Here is a 17,204-nt window from a genome sequence, read left to right as displayed (position 1 = left end):
CTTTTAGATATTTAAACATTAAATCTTTAAAAATAAAATATATTTTTGAAGTTAATTTTTGGAAATAGCATACAATCAGTGACAGTTTGAATACTGAGGCACTGTAAGTAAACTCTGTGAGCTTCTTGGAGTTGGAGATGCTTGGTCTATGTGTTTAGACCTAGAATCTACACAACCAAAAATCTACCCTTCCCTCTAACTGGTGACAGCAGAATAACGCAGTAAAAAAAATTATTTTAAATATTGATTCTTTTTTGAGATTCTCCTTTCCAGTGTACGAAGGCCACTTGAATTTTATAGATATGGCTTTCTCATGAACAGAATCAGTTTACAATGCAAAAACCATGTCCCTCACTTATAGATGCTGGATTCTCTATTGCCGATGCTTTCTTTTGAGCTGCAAGTTGCTTCCTCAAAACATGCTGAAATACACAAACACTTTGATTTTAAAAGAATGTTTTGAATACAATATACAGGAAAGAGCGTTATGAAACAATCTCAGAGAAGAAAGTCTAGGACTTGTCAAGCACATACTCTTCTTCAAGGGTGTCTTCTAATTTTTTAACTTGCTCCTTGATTGACTTGGCCTGCTGCTGAAGCAGCTGCTTATTCTTGGGCCCAAGTGGGATCTCTGAAGCTTCCTTCACAAGATTCTCAGCCTGGACTGCAATACCTTCTGTGCGTTTAGAAAACTCCTAAAAAAAGATATTATAATTGTAAAGGCAGCCTCTTCTGTTAAACTCTGCCCTCAAATAAACTGAACATACAGTCTCACCAGAATAGATGGAGAGATGAATAGATAGATTCAAACATGTATGAATATTGGCATATGATACTTTTAGCAATAAAACAGACATTTTCATTATGGCCAAAATAGACACTTTGTTAAATTATTTTCTTTTTATATAAGTGAAACCACAACTAGACCTTCATAGTTAGAGAACTGCTTTCATATTTATCCAACAATTCCCCAAAAAACATTGACTCAATGGTCACCTGGTTTGTGTTTACTGTTTAAAATTCTTAGCTGCATGATAATAATTAACTTGTGTATGCCTATATCAGCTTGTTGCAGGCTAGTTAGGCCATGGTCAACAGTGACTGGAGAAGGCAATGGCAACCCACTCCAGTACTCTTGCCTGGAAAATCCCATGGACGGAGGAGCCTAGTAGGCTGCAGTCCATGGGGTCGCTAAGAGTCAGACACGACTGAGCGACTTCACTTTCACTTTTCACTTTCATGCATTGGAGAAGGAAATGGCAACCCACTCCAGTGTTCTTGCTTGGACAATCCCAGGGACGGGGGAGCCTGGTGGGCTGATGTCTATGGGGTCGCACAGAGTTGGACACGGCTGAAGCGACTTAGCAGCAGCAGCAGCAGCAGCAACAACAACAGTGATTGCTTTTTTTTTTTTTCAGTCATAAAGATAACAGACCTCTAGACCAGTGCCTATAAATACTTGTTTATTTAACTGAAGGATATTTTGGTCATTACAGAGTATCATTGATCTTTAAAGAAACATTTTGTTAACTAGCTTTCTGAAAAGATCTATAAACTGATCTTGATGCTGTTAAATCTTATCTACCATATATCCACATACTACACAAGGGAAAGAAGAAAAATTTTGAACCAGTCAAACCTGAACTAGGATTCTGGATTTGCTAATTACTAGTTGTTTGACTTTGACAAATTATTTTTCAGGCTCTTTTACATAAAATGCAGATAGTAAACTGTTCTCACTAAGGTCACTGTTAGCATTTCACTAGTAACCTCATTTTTAAGTACCTGGCACTCTGACAGGCACCTATTATCATTTTTTTAATGTCCAGCACATAAAATTGAGGACAAAACCATTTATGAAGTTCACACACTGATTTTCAATAATAGTGAACTACCTTAATTCAAAAATTAACTTAATATATTTGAGGTATCAGTAAATTTTAGTTGTCTCAATTTTGCCAGGTAAATGTATTGAATACTGAATTAGGAAAGGTAAACCCAGAGACAATTTTGAGTAACTTAGCATCTCATTTCTTCTCCTGGATTATATCAGAGAAGATTTACATTTTGATCATAAACTCCTCTCTCTTAAATAGGTAATGTAAATGATTTTGTAAAATAAAACTTCTGATAGCTGCCTTTTCTTACATAGCATCTCTCAGAATTATTACATAATGCAATATATGATAGTTACTACATAATACTATTGCATCTTCATGTTTGAAAGGTTTAACGTCCTCATAGAAATTATCAATATTACTTCAGAGAAGTACCCTGCAATTTGAAAGAATAAAAGATCAGTAAGTCATAATCTCTTATGACAGAGAGATTTATAATATCCTAAAATACAGTATGTACTGTCACAACATTAAATTCTGTGGTTATAAGCATTTATTAAATTATTAAATGCTATCACTATATGTGAACTCAGAGTCATTGCAGATTCAACTGTGAAACTGTAAATAACAGCAGAACCCCATGAATAAAATCAGAAGTGTAAAATAGTGTTTTTTCCTCCTGGTGTTTTTCAGAACCCAGAAAAAAAATGGAGAAGGCAGAGTTATGTTTGAAAATGCTTATATACATTCCAAAGAATTGATGCTTTCAACTTGTGGTGCTGAAGACTTTTGAGAGTCAATTGGACTGCAAGGAGATCAAACCAGTCAATCTTAAAGGAAATCAACTCTGAATATTCATTGGAAGGACTGATGCTGAAGTTGAAGCTTGAATATTTTGGCCACCTGAAGCAAAGAGCTAATTCATTGGAAAAGACCATGATGTTGGGAAAGATTGAAGGCAAAAGGAGAAGAGAGTGGCAAAGGATGAGATGGTTAGACAACATCATGAACTCAGTAGACATGTATTTGAGCAAATTCCAGGAGACAGTAAAAGACAGAGGAGACTGGCATGCTGCAGTCCATGGGGCTTCAAAGAGTCAGATAGGATTTAGCAACTGAACAACAACAAAAATACACATTCAATCTAAGAGCATTCTGTGGGAGCTACATATGGGGAAAGCACAGTGCAGAGGAATCTGGAGAACAGAATGATGCTGATAAAAACCAAGTTAAATAAAACTAGAATACTCTCATAAGGCTTTATCTCTAAATCCCAAGAAGACATGAGTGGTGGCAGGAAGCAGCAGGAGAGAATGGATTCTGACATCAGCTAGGTCTTCAGCCATATAACTCTTAGGTGTTTGAGCCATATAACTCTGAATTCCCATTTCCTCATCAAGTAAAACCTTGTTATGAAGACTAAACACGACATTGCTATAAACACGCAGTGGCAGACAGAAAACCCTCAAGTTCCTCAGTATAGCCACTCAAGGATTACAACAGGCATGAAAGCTGCATTAACAAGTAAACAAAGAAATAGAGAACAATTATTCCAGCTGTCATACACGTGTGCAGCAGCATATAGAAACAACCAGTAAAGTAGATCAGTTTTTTTAATGAAAATATGATACAGTTATATATGAGGTTATGGGCTCTAGACTCAGAGCTCTTGAGTTTGAATCCTAGCCTCACCAATTAGTAATTCCAAGATCTAGGATAAATTCAGTAACAATTTTGTACCCTGTATCTTCTCATTTATACAATGTGATTAATAATGGTACCTATCTCTAAGGACTGTTTTGGTGATTAAAGAAAATGATAGCCATCAACTAATTAGATCAGCAAATAGTAAATGTGACTTGTTCATCTTCTTCTACTAACAGCTAACCCAATTTCCTGTCCTGCTACCATTATCTCTGTCAGGCTCAGAACCTTGGGTATCATCCTCTCTTCTTTCACTCTGTCCCTTTTATATCTGTCCTTATATATCCACTGCCATAACCATTACCCTAATTCATGTTCCTGTTCATGTACACAAGCAATGAATGACTTTATAATTAGAACCCATGACTGCAGACTTTTACCCTTTCAAAGTTCTACACCAGATTAAAAACTCATCTCCCTAAAGTACAGCTCTTCTGGTCATGTGACTCTTTCTTACAAAACTTTAAGGGTAGAGAGTAATGCTAGAGACCTTCAAGAATCTTTGTGATGCAGTGCAAATTTCCTTTAAAACTTCACTTCTCTGTTTCTGCTTTACAACAGCGAATTCCCATTTCTCACTCTTTAATACTTCATGGTGTTTCCTGTTACAGAAATGCTGGTTTTCTGCCCCAAACTCTGCTTTTCTGTGTCTTTTTCTGCCCTTCAAAGTTCAGTTAAAAATATCACTGCCTTCAGAAAGAGGTTTTAGAACTTTCTCCATCTACTAGGAAACTAATCATTTTCCACTTTAATGAAAACTTTCTCTTACATCTTGATGTTTAAATCTTATTTATGTTTTCATTCCCCAGAGTGACTTGACCAATGTATTGAAGAGTGAACCATAAACAATAAGAATTGACTAAATGAATAATTACAATAATTAATGACACGATGAAATAGAAACAGCTTTTCATGGGAATTAAGGGTACCAAAAGACTATATGGTCTTGCCAATATACCTTTGTCTGTTCCAATTCTGAAGATAAGCTTTCCAAACTGCTAAAACTCAAGAAGCGCTCATGGCTGGAACCTGTTTGAAAAAGGTATCTGACCACTGTCTCTTTGTTTGTTTCAAATCTCTCCCATTTTCTTAATGTGACCTGAATTTGAAAAAATAACAATATATCATGTTATGAATTATCAGAATGCCTCACAAAATACAGTCACATTTTCATTCGTTAGGCTGTGAACTTCCAGTTAACTCTCAGTTCCAGTCAAACGACTACACTGACTAAACATCATCCTTATATCTTCTATAAGAATTTCCCTTCTTGAGTCTCAGTTCACCTACAAAAAGAATATGTGGCCCAGGACTCGAAATTTTCTATCTGCTACAAAGCCCTATGAATCCAAGGATACTACTTAATGTAGGTATGGGACAAAGGAAAGAAACTCTTCAATGTGTCTCAAGAAAATAAAGGAGTAAAGGGAAGATAGAAGAGAGAAGGGAGAGACAGAAGGAAGGAGGGAGAGAGAAGAGACTCGGAAACAGTAGTGGGCAGTCAATAGGTGGAAGTAAAAATCCAAGAACACATTAACTTGTATGTGTTAAGGGCACAACAAATCATAAAGATGTGACTGTTGGACTGTCCAGAGAAGTGAAATTATCCAGCAACAAATTTCTGGATTCAAACAAGAGTGGATTCAAACACTAGCTTTATTATTGATTTTCAGGGAATATCCTCAAACTCTCTATTTTTAAGCATCCACTCTTGAAAAATGTGTTAATTACAGTACCCATCTCACAAAGCTGATGCTATGATTAAAAGAGAGCACTCATGAAGTGTTTAACTGAACGTTGGCACCTCAGAGGCAGGAAAAATAAATATTCGCTCCCGCTAGTAGGAGAGGTAACTTGTGACCCGGAAGTTAATGCAGCCTATAATGTAACTTCCGGTCTCCTACCTGGATGCGGCGCTCCTGTTTCTCCCGACTGTGCTCCACGCTGTCCAGGGTGCTCTCCAGCTTCTGCAGCTCCTCTTGGACTCGCCCAGGCAGCCCACCTTCTCTCTTCTGAGCCTGCGTGATCTGTTGTTGCACGTCCTTCTTCTTTGCATTGATCCTCTTTGTCTTTTGCTGGAACCATTTGTTCAACAGATGGATAGAAATGTTAACTCTCTTAAGCAACTAAGTAGGGACATAAACACCCACGCTATAATGGAGGTACAGAAAGGTAAAATCTCCTGAGCAGGGACCTAAACTGCATTTTAAACTTAAGATGGATAGTTAAGATGGTAATGAAGGCTCTGTGATAGTCAAAGATGGGCATTATTTATAAATATTTTATGTTTTTTAATGGGAAACAACATAATTAATTTGGCCTGAGTGTTTTAATTGTGTGCAGATTTAGACAACATGTAATATTTTATGCAATAACCCAGATGGAATCTGGCAAAACTATTCATTTGACATAATTCTCCCTGAAGAACTATATTCTGCCTAAAAACACAAAGCCCCAATTCCAATTTTTAAAAATCAATCATGTTCTAAAAATGCTAATATGAAGAGATTTAAGCCCAAGGTATATTCAGTATTATTAATATGCTAAGATATCTGAGGAAAGATGTGTTTTAAAATAAATATTTTATTGAAGTATGATGTACAAAAATGGTACACAAATCTCAAAATACAACTTATGAATTTTCACAGAGTAAACACACCATATAACCAAGTAGTTGGTTCAAGAAATGAAGAGTTTTAATATTACTATATTACTGTGAATATCTATAATTTCATATTTCTCTAATTTAAAGTAAACTGAAACCCAAACAACACTTTTACCAGTGATTGAGAACAATATAGCACTAAGCATTTTTTTGAAGTCTAAAGGCTGCTCTTTTACAACTACTTCAATGCAACTTCCATTTTGATATATTATTACTAGACAATTACTTAACATTTTCCTATACATTAAGTTAGCTAAAATTCTGCCATTAGATTAATTTGAATCATACTTTCACTTCTGTTGAATTTGACAAGTAAAGCTGATTAAAATTGTTAATTATCAATACATGTACCAGAGCTTCTTTGGTTCCAGTTTTAATCCTTTGTGGGAGCACACTCTTTAGAAAGGACTGGTACTTCATGTTAGTTATAATTTCCCAAACCAGGATGTATTCAATGTTGTAAACTGAAGATCAAGGATTATAACATAATAAAAGAATAGTCATCTCAAATATGAGATAGTTTGTTTATGCTTTCCTTCTCTATTAAGAAAAGGATAATTTAGTGTTTTATGAAAGTTTTCATAGCTAAATCAATTTTCCTTCCACAATATTCCTTGAACATTTTAGTATCATCAAATCACACTGGCTAAGAATTTTTCTTGCAAGATATTCTGAAATATTTACTATTTAATAAAGAGAACAGAAGTGCCAAGTTCTTTTAACTATTCGACTGAGTTCCTTCCCAAGCTCCCCATCTTCCCCGCTCAAGTCAGTGGAGAGCCTTACTCTTTATCTTTCTGGTTCTCAGTAACTAATCGACTTTGCGTAAATGCTCCAGAGTAAAGAGGCATTCTACCTGGTGATGAAGGAGTAGTTGTTGTGCTTCAAACAAATTTTCAGTGTCCAAGATCTTCTCGGCTTCTTCCTGGACTTCTTTAGAGCCAGTGATTAACTCTTCCAGGGAACTTTTGACTATTTCTTTGTACTGGACACAGTCTCCAAAGTTGCTTAACATCTTTTCAACCTAGATTTTCATGAAAATCAATCAAACTGTTAGGTTAGGAACATCTATAGAGAATTTCAGATCTTTCAGAATCAGGGAACTATGTCAGCCAAATGATTATTTTTTCTATGCAAGTTTATAAACAATTTCAAGAAATCCTGATACCTATTTGCTGTACTTTACATTCTTACATTATCTTCCAAAATACAAAGTCATCAGATTCGTAGGACAACTGGGTCAGTAAAAATATTCTTGCTAAGGGTAAATGTGGCCTTGTGTGTGCATGCTAAGTTGCTTCAGTTGTGTCCAACTCTGCGACCCTATGGACTGTACCCTGCCAGGCTCCACTGTACATGGGATTTTCCAGGGAAGAATACTGCAGTGGGTTGCCATGCCCTCCTCCAGGGAATCTTCCTGACTCGGGGATCAAACCCGCATCTCCCAAAGCTTCTGCATTGCCGGAGGATTCTTTACTGCTGAGCCACCAGGGAAGCCAAATGTGGCCTTACTAGAAATGAAATAGATGGTCTTGTATAGTATTCAAAGGACTATAAACATTGAAATGTATATAAAGAAGTTTAAAGTGAGTAGATCTTGCCTAAAAGGGATTTTACTAGCCTGCTGGCTCAACATGAACGTGTTGCTATTATTAGCTATCAGTTATTTGGGCTTCCCAGGTGGCTCAGTGGTCAAAGAATCCTCCTGCCAATGCAGGAGATGCAAGAGATGCAGTTTCAATCCCTGGGACAAGAAGATCCCTTGGAGTAGGAAACAGAAACCTACTCAAGTATTCTTGTCTGGAAAATTCCCTGGACAGAGGAGCCTGGCGGGCTACAGTCCATGGGGTCCCAAAGAGTTGGAGCTAACCGAGCGCAGCACAGCATCAGTTATTTAACTCTGTTCAGGCACTGTACAGGCTTCCTTTGTGGCTCAGCTGGTAAGGAATCTGCCTGCAATCAGGAAACCTGGGTCCGATCCCTGGGTTGGGAAGATCCCCTGGAGAAGGGAAAGGCTACCCAAAACTCCAGTATTCTGGCCCGGAGAATTCCAGGGACTATATAATCCATGCAGTTGCAAAGAGTCGGACATGACTGAGCGACTTTCACTTCACTTCAGGCACTGTACTAAGTGCTTTACATACAGTATTGCATTCAATTCTTGAAGTTAACTTTTGGGGTATTTTTATCCATTTTAAGCTCATGGTTAAGTAGGAAATGGGGTAGCAGAGTTAACCTCTACCAGTGGGCTTGTCTGACTCTCAAACCTGGGTTCTTAACCTCTGTAATTTACCTGAAACTGACCATGAAATAATGCTTCTAGTAAAAGTATGGATTTAGAAGCTTTGCACTTTAAACATAGATGGTGAACCTGAACTATTAATAATATATCCAGTAATGGCACAGACTACCAAAGCAAAGATTCTGCTCATCTTCCCCACCAATCTTCATATACATAAGTGTTTGTTATAACCATTTGGTTTAAACAATTAATACACATTTTAAATAAAATTATTTGTTAAACTGAAACCCAAAGGAATCTTCCAGACTCTTCAGCCAGAGCTTCTGTTTAGCGTGTGAATAAATAGCTTACCTCTGACAACAAAGTCCCGAGAGCCTTGAAAGAACTAGATAATTTTGCCAGCTCATCTCCTTGCTTTTGGGCTTCATCCTCAGAAGAAACTTCAATCAGAATTTTAAGCCTGGATTTCAGCCAGCTGAGAGTCTCCCCTTTTTTGGTAATACCACTTCTGATCTCCTGGAATGAAAGAACACTTTTGATGAGCAAAATAAAACTGTGAATCATAACTTTCCAGCACAAAAGAACTCAACCTAAGAAGGTTTGTAACACGGAGGTAGAGGAGCCAGAAATTCATTCACCAACACAGTGCCTGCTTATTTCACTTTTTGTTCACGTCTTTAACCGAAGTCTATGAATGCTAGAAGGAACTGTTTCCCCAATGCCAAAACCTGATGTGTAAAATCAGTGTTCTCTACACCAAAAAATTCCCTCCGTAACTATCTACATATTTACAGATATTTCCTTGATCACACAAAGATGCTTCCAAAAGTACTTTAGAATATGTGACACCAGAACTGGAAATTATAACATATACTTTTTCACCGTATTTTCTGTGAGCTGGAAGGAACAGTGTATTTTTTTGAAAAAAAAAAAAAAAAAAAAGTGACAGAGTCCTTTTTTAAATTAGTGGGTTTCTTTTATTGAAGAATTTATTTGGTGAATATTATTATGGATGCTCTAAAGATTTATGGTATTAGTGGTAAAGAATCCACTTGCCAGTGCAGGAGACACAAGCGATGCGGGTTTGATCCCTGGGTCAGCAAGGCTCCCTGGAGTAGGAAATGGCACCCCACTCCAGTGTTCTTGCCTGAAAAGTGCCACAGACAGAGAACCCTGGTGGGATACAGTCCATGGCGCCGCAGAGTCAGACACGACTGAGCAGCTGAGCACAAAGATTTATTTTCACTTCATTAGCTCATATTTTATGTTTTACTTTGGTTGGTTTTTGGAAGTCAATACCCCAGATAGTAAGGTGCACGAACAGGAGCTCAGCTCTAAACCAGGAAGAGAAGACTGACTGGCTAAGATGATACCAGAAAGACCCTAGGCATCAGCATTTGTAGGACTGGGGACCAGGGGAATGGTGCCTGGGGCTGTCTCTCCCTCCTGCACCTGCTTTGGGTAGCTGAGAGCTGTGGACTCTGACTGCTTGTGTTGCTACAAGAGGGTCTTACAGGGCCAGTACCTATAGAGGAAATAGTTGGTTTTAGAAGCAAATGCTTTCTTCATTCCGAGATGTGAACTTTTTGGTACTATAACATCAACCAAGAGCAAACATAGACATCCGTCTACAGACGGACATGGTATTGTTGAGTACTTTTAGCATGTCAAGGGATTATAAATTTAATAGGGAAAAAATGAAAATCAGAGGATGGGAATAGAAGGGAAATGCATTCTTATCAGGGCTTCACTGGTGGCTCAGCAGTAAAGAACCCACCTGCCAATGCAGGAGACTCTGGTTCAATTCCTGGGTGGGGAAGATTCCCTGGAGAAGGAAATGGCAACCCACTCCAGTATTCTTGCCTGGGAAATCCCATGGATATAGAAGCTTGGTGGTCTAAGGTCCATGGGGTCGCAAAAGAGTCAGACATGACTTAGCGACTAATCAACACAACATATTCTCATGAACAACTCTGTGACTTGCAGTGGTTCAAAATACCGAAAGATAAATAACATACACAACAGCGTGTGTCTACAAAGCCAGGAGCCAAGATAAGAGGGAGAGGGTTGCTGTGTGCCATTCACAGACTGCAAACTGGATTCAGGCCTGAGGTTCTGTCGCCCTGGCTGGGTTTATCAGGCGGTACCCATGCTCACAGGGACTGATCCAACCCAAGCTGCAAGTGACATAGAAACGATGCTTAGAGACCATGCCCAGTTCTTTCATCTTCTGTAACCCAGCTTTTGAGTGGCTGAAAATGTACAAAAACCTGCAGTGTTCTTGTTTTCCATGACTGTTCTTGATCTCCACTGTGTTGTGCGCCCACGCATACAATTTTCCTCGCAAGATTCCCCATTAGCTAAAGAGGCATTAGAAGCACCACTGAACATGACTAAATCTCAGAGCTAACAATGATTCCATAGAGAACACCCCTACAGTTCTCCACAGTAACAGGGGGAGACTTATTTTAAGACAATTTTCAGGAAGTCAATTTTTTTATAGAAAGAAAACAAGACATCAGTTAGACTGTTGCTATTTTTTTTTTATTAATAGTTGTTTTCTAGTAACAAAAAAAGTGGCCCAGAACTTACCTCCAGAGCACGTTTAACTTCTCCTTGATTAGCAGTATCAATGGTCTCATTCTTAATCCCCTTTAACTGGGTCTCCTTTGCAGATATCCAAGAGGAGAACTCAGAAATTCTGAAATAACAGGTATTTTCTTATTAAAGGGAGAAAATATGCCCAGAGTTAGAATACATTTTCTATTTTGAGTTTATGCATAGACATTTGATAATCAACTGATGAGAAAATGGGTTAACACATTTCTTTCAACTCATTAGGAAACTGATTAACAAATTTCCCTACAATGGTTCCTTCCACATGAAGCTCAAGGCAGGAGAGGCTACCCCTGGGCTCAGTCACTTGAACCAAAGGGGAAGCAGAGCAGATGGACCTCAGTGGTGGAGAAAATGCATCTCAGAGTCTGGGCATATGGAAGCAAGGAAGGTACACCTGAGGTCTTTCCTCATAGGTCTCCACTAGAGGCAGAAGTCCCTTTGGCGGGGACATGAGGAAATCAGAATGTAAGAGATTGCCTAATTCTGATTCAAAGAGACAACATCTGGGTCACCTGGAAGTAATGTGCTTCACTCTTGTTTCTGACTGAAAGTGAAAGGGAAAGTCACTCAGTCGTGTCTGACTCTTTGCAACCCCATGGACTATATAGCCCATGGAATTCTCCAGGCCAGAATACTGGAGTGGGTAGCTGTTCCCTTCTCCAGGGGATCTTCCCAACCCAGGGATCAAACCCAGGTCTCCCACATTGCAGGTGGATTCTCTACCAGCGGAACCACAAGGGAAGCCCAAGAATACTGGAGTGGGCAGCCTATCCCTTCTCCAGGGGAACTTCCTGACCCAGGAATCAAAATGGGGTCTCCTGCATTGCAGGCAGATTCTTTACCAGCTGAGCGACCAGGGAAGCCCCGTTTCAGTTTTCTAACTGAAGCTCATTCTTTAAATTCAATGAAGCATTTTTGTACAAGAGCATGTACACAATCATACCATCTGATTTTCTTCATTGCTTAAGATGAAACATATTTCATGACTTGTTTTGCAACAATGTCAGAATTAAAATAATTATGAAAGACCACGTCCTTCTCTGGGAGCCACCCACAACTACCTGCTCGTGTAGTCCTTCCATTTGTCTGGGTCTCCCACCAGCTTCACGTAGGTGCAGTCAATAGCAGCTCTGAGCTCCTTGAGGGTCACGTGACAGGTCTCAGGTGTGTTCCGGACTGCATCCCGGACTGGAAGTTTCAGACACAGTTCTTCAATGAGCTGTAACCTTTTCTCACAGAGATGGTGAGGGCCCTTGTCACTGAAGAAAATCTAGTGAGCAATAAACATTTATATGATCTCTGTGAGAATCCTGCCATATTTTCTTGTACAATACTGCCATATTTTCATGGCTGATTCCCATCTAGTCTAGCAGTATAAAGTAATTAAGCTATTGAGTGTTTTCAGACCCAAACACAAGCATCAGTGATATACTTGAAGGGACACCGGGACTCCCTGGGACATACCCTGTGCTCTTTGATGATTTTTTCGCTGCCTTCCTGGGGCACCAGCTTGGTCTCTCGGTCCAGCTCAGCTCTGCACTCTTCCACAGAAGCTAAGAACCTGTTCTTCTCCACCTCAATCTTCAGATGAAGCAAATGATATGGAGCTTCTGCTTGAAGATCCTGCATGCCATAGGAAGAATCCGGAAAATAAGATACCATTCCTGATCATGTACCTTTCCCACTGAAGTGGCAGAAAATATGAGATAGTTCCTCTTCCAGGGGATCTTCCCGACCCAGGGATTAAACCTGTCTCTCTGACCTTTCCTACACTGGCAGGCATATTCTTAACCACTGAGCCACCTGGATAACTTAGCACAAATGTGACTTAATCCCTTATCATCAGCATTGAGACTCTGTGCTTTGTACTTTTCCAAGTACCAGGACCACAGCCAAGCTTTTCAGCCTGCTGTGAGTTGGGTGTTTCCACAGTGATTATCCTATTTAACTTTAATAGCCCTATACGGTATTAATATTCCTATTTTAAAGATCAGACCCTTGAGGCTCAAGGTTAAGTAGAAAAGCTGGATTTGATTCTAAATCACATACTGATTCCATATTCCCTCTCCCTGGCATGTGTCCTTTTAAATTTTGTCAACAGCCCTATGTGGTAGGAAGGACAGATATTATGTTCACTACACAGGGGTTGAGGGGGCGCACAAGGAAACCTTATTAGTGAAAAAGCCAGGATTAAGCAGCCCACGGCTCTGACCACCTGTCATCTCCTCTTTTCCTCGGAGCATACACTAAGAAAACACAAGCAAGCCAGCACACGAACAATGGCACCCTGACAATGGGAAATGTTTTACATTCTTCTTTAATACAAGTATAAGCTTCATCATTCCCTTTAGTTGTACAATTTATTTTTAGCCTACTTGTCTCCTATGGCATTTAAAAGATTAACATAAAACACTGAAATAACTGATGAGAAAAATGAGTTAAGGCTTTGGAAAGACTAGGACAGATTATATCTCAGAGAGTTGAATGTATGTGTGTGTGTATGTAAAATAAAATACAGCCTTCAATTATAGTCTCTATTCCACAGTACATTTTTGATAATGTTAAACCTCAAAGACATCTTTAAAAGCTTGGATTTCTGTAAGCATCTATTTTAAAAAATTCAAATTTAGCAAGTAAAAAGGTATTTCTTTTTTATTTTTATTGAAGCATAACTGATTTACTTCATGGGAAATATATGGGGAAACAATGGAAACAGTGTCAGACTTTATTTTTTTGGGTTCCAAAATCACTGCAGATGGTGACTGCAGCCATGAAATTAAAAGACGCTTACTCCTTGGATGGAAAGTTATGACCAACCTAGATAGCATATTCAAAAGCAGAGACATTACTTTGCCAACAAAGGTCCGGCTAGTCAAGGCTATGGTTTTTTCCTGTGGTCACATATGGATGTGAGAGTTGAACTGTGAAGAAGGCTGAGCGCCGAAGAATTGATGCTTTTGAACTGTGGTGTTGGAGAAGACTCTTGAGAGTCCCTTGGACTGCAAGGCGATCCAACCAGTCCATTCTGAAGGAGATCAGCCCTGGGATTTCTTTGGAAGGAATGATGCTGAAGCTGAAACTCCAATACTTTGGCCACCTCATGCGAAGAGTTGACTCATTGGAAAAGACTGATGCTGGGAGGGATTGGGGGCAGGAGGAGAAGGGGACGACAGAGGATGAGATGGTTGGGTGGCATCACTGACTGGATGGACGTAAGTCTGAGTGAACTCCGGGAGTTGGTGATGGACAGGGAGGCCTGTTGTGCTACGATTCATGGGGTCGCCAAGAGTCGGACACAACTGAGTGACTGAACTGAACTGATTTACAATGTCAGGTGTACAGAAAAGTGATTCAATTATTATACATGTATATATATATATACACACACATATATATATTTTCAGATTATTTCCCTTATGGGTTATTACAAAATATTGATTATAGTTCCTTGTACTATATAGAAGGTTCTTGTTGGTTATCTATTTTAAAAGGTATTTCTTTAATTGTGTTTTTCTTATGCAAAGGGCTGAAATTTTTAGCCTATGTTACTGAGGTTAGAAAAACAAAATCCAGAAAGTGACACAACTTGATGGAGAGTGTTCCAGCTGCATATTTTCTGGATCTCATGACTCCTTCAGCTAACACATATGAAATTCACCACTCAATATTTCCTTAGAGCATAACTTGTGAGTCTGCTGCTAGCGTAGCTTCCTCCAGTCTGCCCCAAGGATGACACCTTCAAAGGGCCCCGTCACCTACAGCTGCTTCCCCTGTCATGCAGATTCTGAAGTCGGCTTCCACACAAGTGCACCCAAGACACTCCAGTCACACTGAGCCCAGTGGAACCCGCGTGCCCCTGGCACACCCTCCAGCTTGCTTTCTTCCTCCCTGCCGCCCCCAGATCTCTGCTGCTTTTTAAGGCCCTAGCTCAAAACTAATTACCTGCCTTATTCTTGTCTGCTGTCCAAGTGGTCCACTTCTCTCTTTCAAAGCTTTCATCAATGTATTACTTACACTTTTTGGAACTTATTATATATTGTACTTTTATTATTTTGCAACTAATTATCTCCCTTACTGGAGTCTAAGCTCTCTGGGGGGAAGGATTATGCTTTGTTCATCACTGAATCCTTAACCAATAAATTGTTTTCATTTATATGTTTCAGATAATAACAAGCTAAACCAGATGGCAAAATCCTTGAAAAACCTCCAACATATACGTGTATATACATATATATATATATATATATATATACACACACACTCATCTATATGTATATATCAGATCAGTCACTCAGTCATGTCCTACTCTTTGCGACCTGATGAATAGCAGCACGCCAGGCCTCCCTGTCCATCACCAACTCCCGGAGTTCACTCAAACTCACGTCCATCGAGTCAGTGATGCCATCCAGCCATCTCATCCTCTGTCGTCCCCTTCTCCTCATGCCCACAATCCCTCCCAGCATCAGAGTCTTTTCCAATAAGTCAACTCTTCGCATGAGGTGGCCAAAGTATTGGAGTTTCAGCTTTAGCATCATTCCTTCCAAAGAAATCCCAGGGCTGATCTCCTTCAGAATGGACTGGTTGGATCTCCTTGCAGTCCAAGGGACTCTCAAGAGTCTTCTCCAACACCACAGTTCAAAAGCATCAATTCTTCGGCACTCAGCCTTCTTCACAGTCCAACTCTCACATCCATACATGACCATATATGTATATACCTATCTATATATAGTACATAATTGCAGACTTTATATACAAATATATATAATATATAGGACTTCACTGGTGCCTCAGATGGTAAAAAATCTGCCTGCAATGCAGGAGACCTGGGTTCTATCCCTGGGTCAGGAAGATCCCGTGGAGAAGGAAGTGGCTACCCACTCCAGTATTCTTGCCTGGAGAATTCCATGGACAGAGGAGCCTAGTGGGCTACAGTCTATGGGGTCACAAGAGTCAGACACGAGTGAGCAACTAAACACTTTCACACTTTCATACATAATGTATATATATGATGTTTTCATATGAAATATGAATACAGAATATATATTTCATATACATATGATATATTTCATACACCATGCTACTGAAATTATAAGAAACATTTCTTGTCATTTCAATAGCATATCTAACATAACTAAGATGGGAAGAGTTTATGAAATGTCGCTAAAAAAGTTAAATGCCTTGATGTTCCCATCCCCAAAAATAATCAGGAAAAGAAAGCATACTCTTAGGTAATATAATGAAATTGATAATACTTAAAAATAGGAAAAGCGGGACTTCCGTGGTGGTCCAGTGGTTAAAGACTTTGCCTGCCAATGGGGGATATGGGTTCAATCCCTGGTCCAGAGGATCCCCTGTGCCACTAGGCAATAAGCTCGTGTGTCACAATTACTGAGCCAAGTGCCCTAGTGCCTGAGCACTTCAACAAGAGAAGCTGCTGCAGTGAGAAGCATGTGCACTGCCAACTAGAGAGTAGCCCCTGCTCACCGCAACTTGGGAAAGCCCACATGCAGCAAAGAAGATCCAGTGCAACCACACGTAAAATAAATTTAAAAAAATCTTTAAAGCTATGGTACCTATACACAATGGAGTATTACTCAGCCATTAAAAAGAATACATTTGAATCAGTTCTGATTTGGTGGATGAAACTGGAGCCTATTATACAGAGTGAAGTAAGCCAGAAAGAAAAACACCAATAAAGTATACTAACGCATATATATGGAATTTAGAAAGATGGTAATGATAACCCTGCATGCAAGGCAGCAAAAGAGACACAGATGTATAGAACAGTCTTTTGGACTCTGTGGGAGAGGGCGAGGGTGGGACGATTTGGGAGAATGGCATTGAAACATATATATTATCATATGTGAAACGAATTGCCAGTCCAGGTTTGATGCATGATACAGGATGCTCGGGGCTGGTGCACTGGGATGACCCAGAGGGATGGTATGGGGAGGGAGGTGGGGGAGAGGGTTCAGGATGGGGAACACTTGTACACCAATGGTGGATTCATGTCGATGTATGGCAAAACCAATACAATATTGTAAAGTAATTAGCCTCCAATTAAAATAAAACATTTATATTAAAAAAATTTTTAAAAAGCAGAGACAAAAGAAAATTAAAAAAAATCTTTAAGAAA

General features: G+C 39.3%; 1 protein-coding gene across 16 annotated transcripts in view; it reads right to left on the bottom strand.

The window, feature by feature from the left end:
* SYNE1 (spectrin repeat containing nuclear envelope protein 1) overlaps window positions 1-17,204 on the bottom strand; it is a 494,933-nt gene that overhangs the window by 304,165 nt on the left and 173,564 nt on the right. For all 16 annotated transcript variants that reach the window (XM_044924087.2, XM_044924084.2, XM_044924085.2 and 13 more), the window contains 8 exons: window positions 12,533-12,691; window positions 12,130-12,338; window positions 11,042-11,150; window positions 8,801-8,965; window positions 7,064-7,231; window positions 5,447-5,617; window positions 4,501-4,641; window positions 535-695 (listed from right to left, as the gene is read on the bottom strand). In XM_044924087.2, the coding sequence (XP_044780022.2) occupies window positions 535-695; window positions 4,501-4,641; window positions 5,447-5,617; window positions 7,064-7,231; window positions 8,801-8,965; window positions 11,042-11,150; window positions 12,130-12,338; window positions 12,533-12,691 (1,283 nt within the window). The remainder of the gene's footprint in view (window positions 1-534; window positions 696-4,500; window positions 4,642-5,446; window positions 5,618-7,063; window positions 7,232-8,800; window positions 8,966-11,041; window positions 11,151-12,129; window positions 12,339-12,532; window positions 12,692-17,204) is intronic.

This window comes from Bubalus bubalis, chromosome 10 (genome assembly GCF_019923935.1).
Source record: "Bubalus bubalis isolate 160015118507 breed Murrah chromosome 10, NDDB_SH_1, whole genome shotgun sequence".
NCBI lineage: Eukaryota > Metazoa > Chordata > Mammalia > Artiodactyla > Bovidae > Bubalus > Bubalus bubalis.
Note: the sequence above shows the minus strand (reverse complement) of the source record. Positions and strands in the feature narration are given on the sequence as shown.